This window comes from Amblyomma americanum, chromosome 4 (assembly GCF_052857255.1).
Source record: "Amblyomma americanum isolate KBUSLIRL-KWMA chromosome 4, ASM5285725v1, whole genome shotgun sequence".
Lineage (NCBI taxonomy): Eukaryota > Metazoa > Arthropoda > Arachnida > Ixodida > Ixodidae > Amblyomma > Amblyomma americanum.
In genome coordinates this window covers 93572425-93585065 of record NC_135500.1, presented here as the reverse complement: position 1 = coordinate 93585065, position 12641 = coordinate 93572425, and the positions used below count along the sequence as shown (strand labels likewise).

Genomic DNA, 12641 nt, shown 5'->3' with positions numbered 1-12641 from the left:
GCCCAGCAGTCAGCACCACTAGTGTTGTGAATTCCGCAACCGAAGTGCGTGGGGTCGCTAGCTTCCATAGCAAGGAGTTTCCTATCGCTCGCATTCTTTGCTCTGGCACCTGCCCATTAGCCACCGAATGCTACCTCACCTCTGCAGCTATTCACCAAGGTTTTGGGCATGCAGTTAAGGGGGACACTGGTCTTAGACCTATTTTCCTTATTTTTCGTCCAATCCTAATGGAACTGTATCAACTTGCTCAGTTTTTTATACTGATTTCAAATATGAAATTGTTTTTTAAATTAATTTGTTAGTTCCTAAGATGATTAATTCTATTTGGTCATTTATTAGTACCTCGGTACAAAAAAAATGGTTCAATAAAAAATAATTTTTAACCCATGGCTACATGGTATGGTGAGTGAAGAGTGCAATAATCAAAGCACTTTTTTCATTTTACCCTCATTAGTAATTTTACAGCACTTAGAATAGTGCCATTCAAAATGTGAATATCATGCACAGATAAACTTTGCAAAATTATAAATTCTTGAAGCGTGATTGAACAGTTGTGCTTCGATTATTGTATACATTATGCCTTCAGCTTTCCGTAGTAAACGATATGACATGTCTATCTGACATTGAGATGACGTACTTAGACAGCCAGGTGTCCAAAACTTTCATGGTGTTAAATCATCTGCTCCTACATAAATTGAGCCCACACAGTGATCTAAATTTAATATTATGGTCAAAATACAAATTTCCTGGAGGAGGAAACTGCTAGAGTTGAACAATAATAGCTATAGGCTCCAAAAATGTCATTTAAAAAAAATATATTTCTTGGTCATTTTATGGTCCCAAAGCGTGCCTTAAGCGTGCCTGCAGAACCAGGCTAGCAGAGCACCTGTTGTTTGATACGGAGCATGAACAGGAAGCTAAGATTGATGCTGCCTTCCCAGGGGAAGTGTTGTCTGCAGTATGGGAACAATTTAAAAATGACTTCAGTCCGCTTCAAGGAAGTTGGATTTCGTAAGTCGACAGATACTCCGAATGCGGCAACAGATGGGGGTGCAGGCTTGCCAGAGTTTGGTCGCTGGTGTGAGGATCTTTTGGTGCTAAGGACTTTCTGAATTTGTCACCTTTGATGATGGCATTGTGAGCAGCAAAGAGCTCACACACCAGGATATTGTAAACCATCATCAAAAGCCCTTCAGTGTCTGTCTCAGATGAAGACAGCACAGACGACAAAGGTAGTAGTGCTCAGAGCGAGTCTCTAGTTAAAATGAGCTCGGACGGCATTGACACATCAAAACTGCCAAGGTATACTTCCAACAGCAGCAAGGCAACTGCTGTACTGAAGTTCTGTGGCTAGTAGAAATGCGGCAGAAAGTTGCCGCAGGTTGGGTAAACATCATTGCTGAGTTTTTTTCCATGTGATTATTAATTTTTCATGAAGTCTTTTTTGCAAAATATTCGTTTTTGTGAAAGAGATCTCACGCGACCCCATTCATCTCATCGAGAGAGTCAAGAAATTCTGGAGCAGCAAGGCAACTGTTCTGCTGATTAAGTGCAAATATGTACCAGAAATATGCTGCAAAGTTGTTTCCGGTTCATTTAAAGGCTAATACCTTTGCCACACAGGCACCACAAAGGCCTTTGATAATGAGACCCTTATGCCCAGAGGCGGAAGGTGTGCATCTACACAGCACAGATGTTGCATCTTTGCTGCTAGGGGCCTTGCCGGCGAGGCGCCTGTTCAGGACCTTTTGAACCCAAAGGCGCAGCCTTCGAGGATCTGCAATGGCAGCGCCATCCAACATCAAAAAGTAAAAGCAAAGAAAAAATGTTTAAAAATATCTTATAAATTTAAGAAAGGTTTGTCTGGCTTTGCTTTTTGTACGGGTGTTTATTTTATGCCCTGATCTCAAGACAGTAAATGCGTTGCAACAACACCAAGTGCCCTTGTTGGCCAAGGCAATACAGAAAACCTGCTGCTGCTGATGAGAGTAGCGGGTGCTAAGCGCTAAGCCTCAACGACTGTTTCACCTTTGGGCTGCACCGTGTAGCTGCCTCGTCGCTGCTCCTTTGAAGTTTTGCTCCTTTGGCGAAAAAAAGTGCCTTTGCTGAAAGGCCTTCGATAACTATCGTGTGAAAGGGGTATAAGACGGCCCTTTACAAAAAAAAAAAAAATAGAACTGTGTCGCAGAAGGATTTTTTTTTTTTGTGTGTGTGTGCCTGGCCTCTTTTGTATAAAGCATACTCCAGATATAATGGACTTGTTTTTCTGGATTATGTGAGTCTATTGTAGACTGTACTTCTTAGTTGTGGCATTGGATGTGGCCGTTTTTTTTGTTTTTTTGTGCTGCTTTGGGAGTGGAAGCAGTTGCGAAATTGAATTAAACACAGTAACTTGAAAAATACTGTAGAACATCACTGTTACATTTCTCGGGGCTGGAGAAAAAAAAAAACATACCAGCTGGAAAACATAGTAGTGTGAGTCCACGTGAGATCAAACTGCCCAAATATTTCAAATTTTAATTTTCATGATTATTATATATATTATGCAGACATTATTCAGTAGGCCAACAGTGAATTTCATTTTGTGAAAATGCTAATATTTAAGGAGAGAAAAATTATAAATGCCGTCGTGGCAGAGGCAGGGTTTTCAAGCACTGCTCAATTTCACAAATTTGCAATGACGTTAGGATCGAGATATGAAAGCCATGGTGGATATACCGTATAAACGCATGTAAGGGCCGCACCCCTGTATGGGCCGCACAGTGTTTTCCAGAAGGAAATAATAGAAAAAATAATATCCTTGTAAGAGCTGCACCCATACTTTCCATACGACCCATGTGTGAATAGCCTTCGAAATGCACGCGCCGTGACCTCCGCGATCAGCTTCGGCTGCGAGCAACGGCCCACTTCATTGCGGAGGCAATGCATGCGGACAGGAGCTTCCAGGTGCCGCCCATGGGTGGCACCAGAGGCCGCGGCTCATCATCATCATAGCCTGCCGTTCTGTGCTAAATGCATTTAGGAGACCAGACCTAGAGACATACGAAGAATGTGTGTGGTTGGAAATTCCAACGTGTGACAAATCGCACTATCTAGTCGGCTGTTACTACTTTCCACCAAATTCTGCTCCTAACGTTTTTACCGATCATTTTTTGGATATTGGGGAAAAAATTGATTTTTTGAAGTACAAGGTTCACATCTACGGGGACTTTAATCTTCCTAAGGTCGATTGGTCCACTGGTTTGGTCACTAGTGATTGCACAGCAACTCGAGAAAAAGCCGAATGTTTAATTGATTTTAGTAATTTTCATGGTTTATATCAATTTAATACAATGAAGAACTGTGCTGGAAACATTTTAGACCTAATTTTATCTAATGTGCCTCTTTTTGCCGTGCAAGCGGTGCGCGATCCTCTTGTTCTAGTAGACAAATATCATTGCCCGTTTACCTTGTCGTTCTTCTTGTCGTTTCGTGCAGTGCGTGAGATGGTGCCAGAAAAATTTAGATACGCGTATGGCAATTACCTTAGGCTGTACAATGATCTTCTGGCCTACGACTGGTCAGAATTGCTTGAGACTGAGGATGTAAACACAGGCGTTGAGCTACTTACATCAACTGTACAAGGTATAATGAAAAAATGTATACCTCACCGTAAATCGAAGAAGTGTAGATTTCCATGCTGGTTTTCGCACGATTTGAGACATTACTTGAAGAAAAAACAGAAGTATCACAAACTCTACGTGAAATCAGAAAGTGAATATTGGTACCAAAGATATTCATTGTGCAGAAAAATTGTGAAAAAACTGATTGCACGTGATGAAGCCGACTACCACAGACTTCTCGAACAGAACTTTAAAAAGGAACCAAGCAGTTTTTGGGATTTTGTGCGCAAGCAAAGAAATGATAAGGTTAGTGCTGCTGTGATAAAGACGCGCGATAGCATCTGTTTTAAACATCAAGATGTGTGCCAAGCTTTTGCTGATCACTTCAGCTCTTGTTTTGTGCGCCATGATAACACAACTGCTGTTATCACTCTTGAAGACAGCGCTGACTGTTTAGCTTATGATATTGTCACCGAGCATGAGGTTCTTTCGGCGATTCAGAAACTTAAGCCAAAACTTTCAACAGGAATTGATGAAATTCCCAGCTTCATAATCAAAGGATGCGCTGACATTTTCGGCCCTGTTTTGGCGCATTTGTTCAACTTATCGTTGCGAACTGGTGTTTTCCCTCGTCATTGGAAGTTGTCAGTAGTTGTTCCTGTATTCAAGTCTGGCGATGCTTGTGATGTAAACAACTTTCGTCCTGTGTCACTAATTTGTTCTTTTGCGAAAGTTTTTGAAATGATTATGTGCGAACGCATGGGCTCATACTTCAAACAGAAGATCTCGATTCTGCAGCACGGTTTTTTGAAAGGTCGCTCTGTGGAAACGAATTTATGCAGCTTTCTTGATTATACTGGGCCACATGTATTTAATCGTGGTCAGGTAGATGCAGTCTACTTTGACATGACTAAAGCTTTCGATATGGTTTCCCATGAGGTACTTCTGATGAAGATGGAAAGATACGGACTTTGCCCCATATACTGCAGGTGGCTCAAAAGCTACCTTGGCAGCCGCCGTAACATGGTACGATTTTCCGGCTGTGTGTCCAACGAATTTCTGTCATCTTCGGGAGTGCCTCAGGGCTCCAACTTAGGACCGCTGTTGTTTTTAGTGTTTATTAATGATTTGCCGTTACATGTCAAGAACTCGAGAATTTTGCTCTTCGCAGATGATTTCAAATTATTCCGTAATATTGGAGATATTGAGGACTGCCGCCAATTGCAAGCTGACATTAACAACGTTGAGAATTGGTGTTTCATGAATCGCTTAAAACTGAATATTAAGAAGACTTCCGTTCTGTCTCTAACTAGGAAACGCGACACAGTTACGTTTGATTACACACTTTTGGCGGGTGAGATTTCTCGCGTGGCTCATGTACGAGACCTTGGTGTTGTTGTTGATTCTAAGCTTGATTTTAGACTGCATGTAAATTCAATTGTGTTACGCGCATTGAGGCATATTGGTCTTATCTCTAGATTAACAAAAAAATTGCGGCGGCACGAATGTCTACGCACTCTATACTGTGCCCTTGTGAGACCGCGTCTTGAGTTTGCGTCAGTAGCCTGGAATAGCGTATCTGTCGCCTATTGCACGAAAATTGAAAATGTCCAGCGTAAGTTCATACGCATCTATTATGATAGATATATTGGTCGCCGTCGTTTCTACGACTATGATTCTCTCTTGGCAGACCTCAATATGTCTACCCTTGGCGACAGGCGACGCATACGTGACATGCAGTTTCTGCAAAACGTCGTGCGCGGTTACATTAACTGTGGGACCTTACTGATGTCGCTGAATTTTCGTGTACCGCATGCAAAAGCTGCAAAATGTTTCGACACATTTTATCCCGATTTGCACGCCATCTGTCCAATGACTCGTTTACAAATCTTATATAACAAAACGTTTAATGACATGGACATATTTGCCTAATTGTTGTTTTCGTGCCTGCTTTTAAATCTTTTGAAGTGGTGTTTTTGATGTATCTGACCTAGTGTGCGCTCGTTTAGGCCACTTGGCTGTTGAGGCACACTCAAATAAACATATCTATCTATCTATCTATCTATCTATCATCATCAACTTTTTCCTCCGCCGCGAGCTCCGGCTATTCATATCGGCATCAGCTCTAGCGTTTTGTTGCTGTCAGAGGCACAGGTGTTAGTTGCGGCTTTCGCGTGCTGCTGCGGAGCGTTGTAGTTTTAGCAGTTTTAGCACGATAAGGCAAGCACCTTAATAGCTACACGGCTGGGAGTTTGTTATCGAACACGGCAAGCGTGCGGCGGACAGGAAATTCGACGTAGCCGAGAAGTGCGTCCGACGATGGTGCAACCAAAAGGATGCATTGAGGAACGCAAGCTGCAAAAAGCGCGCTTTCCGATGCAAGCCATGCAAGTTTCCTGAACTGGAAGAAGTGCTGCTCTGCTAAGTGATGGAAGCGCGCAACAACGGCTACGCATTGACAGCGGACGTGCTGCGCAACTTCTTGTGGGATGAGCGTGCACCGGCCAGCTCGCAGTGGCAATACACCGCGAGTGGCATTTGAACGTAGAATAAATGCTGCTGATTTCCTCATTGGTGTGTTTTTACTTAAAAATTATTTTTTTTCGTAATTCGCGTGTATGGGCCGCACCCCAAAAATTGGCCCTCAAATCTGGCAAAAAAAGTGCGGCCCTTACACGCGTTTATATGGTATTTGCGTGCTAAAAGTACAGGTGAAAAAGAATACGTCACGCTTGTTTACGCCATTGTGAAGAAGTCGCTTGCTAGAAAAAATTTTGAAAATGATGCAATCCTCAAATGAGGCTATTTTCAAGAATTTTTTCTCCGCAAATATAAAGCACATCTACTTCAAATTTGCACAGTAGATAAGCATCAAGGTGCTAAAAGAGTGTACCGACTTTCATTGTTATATAATATAGGGAAGTACAAGAAATATAGCCCTAAATCTGGCATTTTTTAATTTAGAAGTGTTTTTCAAAAATCAAAGGGAAAAAACCCCATCCCCAATTTTTCTTAGAACTTCTGAAACAAGTATCTCGAAGGAGGTGAAAAAATAGGAAAAAAACATGTTGCATTATTTTGTTTCCAACATTATTATCCAAGCTCAAACTTGTAGCTTCGTGAGCATCGGCAGGAGCGCCTAAATGAGGGGGCAGAAGTAGCAAACGTGCGCTGCTCTAAATTTTTCCTAAATCCCAAGACGGACCTTTTCCATCAAGAGAAAGCATACCTAATTACTTTTTTAGTACGAACACCGATCTGCGACGTAAGCAGGATTCGGTGGCGCCGCAATCCTCGAGTGTGGGTAACAACTGGGAGTGCAGCCCATAGGAAAGCATGTAAAGATAAGTTTTGAACGTAATTTTCTTTTGAGCCATGCGCTCCTGCATGGTATGCCTGAACCAAAATGTTCGAGACGTACCATGCAGGAGCGCTGTCACAATGGCAGTGTAACAGTTGTTGTATTGCATTGGTTTCTGTAGCTAGAGCAGGACTGGCTCACAAAAATGCTGCACCGTGGAACATAACAGCATGGTTCTACGGTGCTCACTGAAAGAATTTTAAGTTCGAAGAGTAGCCTGTGGAAGTTTTCTAGATTGCAGAAATTGCACGCACAAAATATACTTTTTTCGCACGGAAGATGCATATCTCGTCCACACTGTTTATCAAGCTAGTGAGATTAAACTCTTTTATAAGCATGACTTGAAAAATGCGTTGCAACTCAAGGTGTCGACAGGAGCGAGAGACTGGAGACACATGAGTGCTAACTTTCGACAGTTTATTGCGAACCACTAGGCGGAATATGTAGGCATGTCGTGGCCACACATAAAGCAGGCTCAGCACGGAAAATTTCAGTGCAGTCGCAAGTATTGCAGCTCCTTGCGAGAGATACATTGACACGCACGTGCCACCTAAGTATCCATCATCTCTGCCCCAATAATTTCATGGGCCAGTTAGCCGCCTCTCCTGGTGATGATGGTGCATTCCTCATAAAATGTGCTGCAGTTGGACTTGAGCTGCCTGTACGGCACGTCAAGAATTACTCCTGGAATGTCAGTCGTCAGTCGTGTTTTTGTAATGATCACAAATGTGATCATTCCCACTTTGTGGGAATGTTTTGTGGTTCTAGTTGGCTATCCGAAAGGGAAGGGGAAACAGTTTGCTTAGGTGTCGGGGATGCTTTTGCAGGTACTCTTTCTAAAAGTTACTGCTCATGCTTACCATAACAGTACACATGTGCCTGGTCACTTGCAGGGTGCGTGCAGCCCTGTCCAAGGTGTCTCCGCCTCCTGCATGCGGTGACTTGTTGGGCAGCATCCTTGAAATGCAGTCAGTGTTCCATTCCAAAGGGGGCCTGTCCGGTGCTGTTGTGCAGCGCGATGGCTCTCTCGACCTGCGCGCAGTGCCGTCAACAGTGCGCAGCTGTCCTCGAAGTCCTCCTGGTTCGCCCCCCGCAGAGTCCCCGGCTTCTCCTCCACCTTCGAGCCGAGGCAGCCACTCAACCACCACGGCACCTGCCAGGCGGGCATCAGGTGCCGGTGGCTACACCGCATCAGATTACGTTGGTTCGTCAGGCGACAACGGTGCCCCCGGTCGGCATAATGACGACCATGCGCAACGTGAAGGTTGCGGTAGCTACCATCATGTGATGGTGCCATCTCCGGACACCTATGCTCGCAAGAATGGCCGAGAAAGGGCGAAAAATGGCCCAGTGGAAGAGGATGATGACATTGACATCTATAGTGACATTGATGATGGCGATGAGAGTGGGGATGGGGGTGGAATGAACCACAATGGGGATGATGAACCCTCAGTGAATGGTGAGAGCCCGATGAGGTTGGTGGCGGCGTCCGGCAGTCGGGACGATGTGCCACTGCATGTGCCGAGTCGTGCCGTGGACCACGAGGAAGAGGGAGCATCATCAAGTGAGAACGAGCTGGTCATAGACGAGCAAGAAAACATTGGCGATGCACCAGAAGACGAAGAGGATGTGGACGAGCAGTCTAGAGCAGCGGAAGAGAGTGAGGAAGAAGGGCCCATACTGGAAACTGACAATGTGCGAAGTCCATCGCCTGACAATGACAGAGATGTCTCACAAGCATCGGACGAAGATGGTGGGCTGGAAATCGTGGAGAATGGCAACTCAAGCGATGGCGAGCAAGGTGAGGATGAGAACAATGAGTCTAAAGAGGGCGACGAGGGTGAAGATGAAGCCGGAGATGGTGGAGAACAGGAGGAAGATAAAACTGAGGGCCAGCCTTTTGCTGATGAGGATGAGAGCCCACAGCAGGAACCAGAGGAGGAGGAGGCAGGGTTGGCAGCTGTGGAAGACACTCCAGCATCTCCAACAGAAGACACTTCGTTTGTGCCAGATGCCCCTGTCTCCCCCCCAGTCGACGACGCACCTTCTTCTCCCGTTGACGAAGCACCGTCTCCACCTCCTGCTGATGCACCAGCCTCACCAATGGAAGATGCGGTCCCTGCGGCTTCACCCATTGAGAGTGGGGAGGAGTCATCGGACACTGCATCTCCGGTCAGGGAAGCAGCAGATGACCAAGTGCCAGAGCGTGGCGATGGAGACGGCGAAGATGGGCAGGGCAGTGAAGGAAAGGCGGCCGCTACAGATGTGAACGAGGGGGAAGAAGACGACATGCTGGACAATGCTTCGTCACCAAAGGAAATTGAGAGCCCAGAAGAGGAGGAAGGTGAAGAGCAAGAAGAGGGCAGCCTTGTGTGTGGGGGGCCAGCTGGTGAGGACATAGCTTCGCCAGCACCAGAAGAAGCGAAGGAGCTGGACGATGGTGGAGTGAGGAACCTGCTGGACAGCATTGGGGCAGAGGACATCACTTCGCCTGAGGAAGAAGAGGAGGAAGAGGAGGGTGCACTGAGGGACACAGAAGATGAGGAAGGCCTGATCGAGGATGCTAGCAATGGCATGGAGGACATCTCCGAGCCAGGGAGCACAGACGGCTTAGTTGACAATCTTGAAGACATTGTCAGGGAACAGGAGCCCTGGCGACGGGAGCAAGCGAAGGAGAAGCCGGCGCGGAAAGACAGGAAAAGTAAGCATAAGAAGGAGAGTTGCCACCATAGAAAGCACCGGCGTCATCGGCGGAATACCAGTAGTAATGAGGACCGCGAGGAAGGAGAGATTGTAGAGGAGCACTCGCCATCCTCTTCCAGCCGACGACGGAAAGAGGCAGAAGCCCTCATGAATGACACCATCGAACTGCCACCACGCATCAACATTTCTGAGCTGCCTCGCATCCCTAAGCTCAAGAGGGGCAGTGACAAAGTGGCCAGTCATGTTACCAGCTCCGAAGCTGGCATTGGGGCCATGAGTGAGGATACATGCATGGCAGCAACGTCACACGTGGAAGTAAAGCGCACGAGCGTGCTGGGCCGGGTCGATTCGGGTAGTGAGATCAGCTGGAAGAAGCTGTCCAAGCACTCACGCGAGCGTAGTTACCGGGATGGCAAGCAGAGAGACGACACAGTGCTGTTCAAGGAGCGGGAAATCAAGAAACGCGAGAAGGCCGAATCTCGCATCGAGCGCTCGGAAAACATGGTGCGCAAGGACTCGGAAGCTCGGGCTAGTTCTCACTCACCACCGCCACCAAAGAAAAAGGAGCGACGGCCCGATCGAGAGCTCTATGTGAGGCCAGATAAAAAACGCGATTGGCACAAGAAGGACAAAGAAAAGGAAAAGTCATCACGCAAAGAGAACAAGTCATCCTCATCATCTTCTTCTCATAAGGATCGAAAGGACAAGTATAAAGAAAAAGACAAACACAGCGGCACTGGGAGCAGCAAAGAGCATGGTCGTCATAGTAGTAAAGACCGACGACGAAGTAGCTCTAAGGAGCGCCGTGAGCACAGACACAGTGGTCGTCACCGCAGGGACCACTCGGAGGATCGCTCAGCTGAGAAGTTCTCTAAGCAGAAGGAGTCACGGAGGGCTGATGAGCGGGAATCGAGACGCTATGATGACAGGGACAGCAGGGAGTCTAGGGAAAAGAGGGATTCAAGGGAGACACGGAGCTCTAGGGAGACCCGGGAGTCAAGGGACGAAGGAAGTCGAGCGAGAGAGTCAAGAGACACAAGAGAATCGAGGGATGCCAGAGAATCCAGGGATACAAGAGAATCGAGGGATGCTAGAGAATCAAGAGACTCCCGAGAATCAAAAGACACAAGAGAAGCAAGGGAATCGACGAGGGATTCACGGGAAGTTATTCGTGAGGTGAGGGAGCCTCGGCGGACTGAGGAAAAGATTAAGGTGGTCGTGGATAAGGACTACTGGCATGATAAATCTGAGCATAAAGAGCATTCGCCCAGCCCACTTTTGGAGGATGCTGACGAGCACACGCCCATAGAGTCCAAGGAGGTGATCGCCAAAGGTGACAGCATTATTATTAATGTAAATTTTAACCGTAGCAAGAAGGAGCCAAAAATTGCACCTGTGCCATTGACGGAGCCTGATGCGCATCACAAGTCGAGTGCCCGAGAGTCGCGGTCTCGCAAACGTGAAGCATCCTCGCCTGTCACGCCACAGTACGGCAGTGACAGTGGTGATGAGAGTTTGGTGACCAAGAAGCGGCGCCGTCACCATCGGCTTGGCCGCGACAGTGGCAGGGATGAGAGTGAAGCAAGTGAGCCAGACGACGAAGATGATATTGAACGATCGCCAGCGTATGATTTTGATGATCGCGCCTCAGCATCCTCCCCTTCTGGAAGTGACAACTTTGCTGACAAGCCGAGCACTCCTCCAGAAGTTCAGGACTCCCCACCATCGCCAGCTACTGCAGACAAGTCACCGACGTTGTCCCAGGCCACACCTCCAGTGCCAGAGCCGTCTCCGCCTCTGCTGCCACAACCACCCATCTCATCGAGCAGTGCCGCGATTCAGCTGTCTCCACAGTCTCCGCCGCCACCCTCGCCTCCTTCGCCACCCGAGGACAACAGCTATGACCCGTGTGAGCCCACCAAGAGCCCGAGCCCACCACCCCCAATGGCTACGTCTGAGGTCGACCCATGCCCTCCTCCAGAGCCAGAGCTGCCACCCCTTCCACCAGAACCGGAGCCACCATCACGTACCACCGTTGCTTCGGCGGCATCTTTACCGCAAACCGCAACCTTGCCGTCAGTGGTGGCCCCCGTCACTGGCCCTGCAGTTCTTCCAGCCGTGACGGGACTGCAGCTGCAGCCTCCGCCACCGTTTTTGCCAGCACGGCCTCTGACCACTGTGGTGGGCAGCCTCGCTGGGGCCTGGGCTCCAGCTGCAGGACCCGTGATCTTGGGCCTGAGGGCGCCATTCGTGCCACCAGCTTTAGGGGCACTGCTGGCCCCACCAATGGGCATGATGCCGCTGAGGCCTCCGCCACCGCCCATTGTGCGACTTGCCACCCCAACGATAGTCGCAGCTCCCGCCGCCACTGCTCCCACGACTCTGTCCACCCTGCCACCTGAACCGGCAGCAAGAGCAGTGGAGCAGACGGGTGTAGTGGACATGGACGTGTCGACGCCTCCGCTGTATTCTCCCACAGATGTTCCATCTTCACCTCCGGAGCCTGCAGCAGCAGTGCAGCAACAACTGGCGGCTGTTGTACAGAGAGGGTCGTCGACGTTCGACACCCTCTTGCCTGCTGCTGACCGGAAAGCCTCTGGCAGGAGTTCCAAGTCCAAGCGACATGCCAGCAGTGGTGCCTCCTCGCGGGACTCCAAGCAGGTGGTGCACTTTGTGATGGAAAAGAGCAAAGGCAGTTCGTCGAACGTGACCCGGAGCCGGTCGGAGTCCAAGTTTGGTCGCAGCATGGATGAAAGCCAGCTCCAGATCCTCGACGAGCTGCCCAGCTCGGCTGTCGAGATGCAGGTCAAGGACAAGGTGAGCACAGCTTGGAACACAGCAACCAGAAAAATGTTGTGCATATAAAATATATCGCATGGTGTGATGGTGGTTGGCCATTGAGAGGCAGTAGTTTGAGGAATCCAGGTGGAAATTGCTTTTTAATGCAATAGCATATACAGCTCATTCGGTCGAAA

At 47.9% G+C, this 12641-nt stretch overlaps 1 protein-coding gene across 7 annotated transcripts in view; it reads left to right on the top strand.

Annotated features, from left to right (window-relative positions):
- The window catches only part of LOC144128124 (uncharacterized), a 53042-nt gene that overhangs the window by 34021 nt on the left and 6380 nt on the right, over window positions 1-12641 (top strand). For all 7 annotated transcript variants that reach the window (XM_077661209.1, XM_077661211.1, XM_077661210.1 and 4 more), the window contains one exon: window positions 7857-12483. In XM_077661209.1, the coding sequence (XP_077517335.1) occupies window positions 7857-12483 (4627 nt within the window). The remainder of the gene's footprint in view (window positions 1-7856; window positions 12484-12641) is intronic.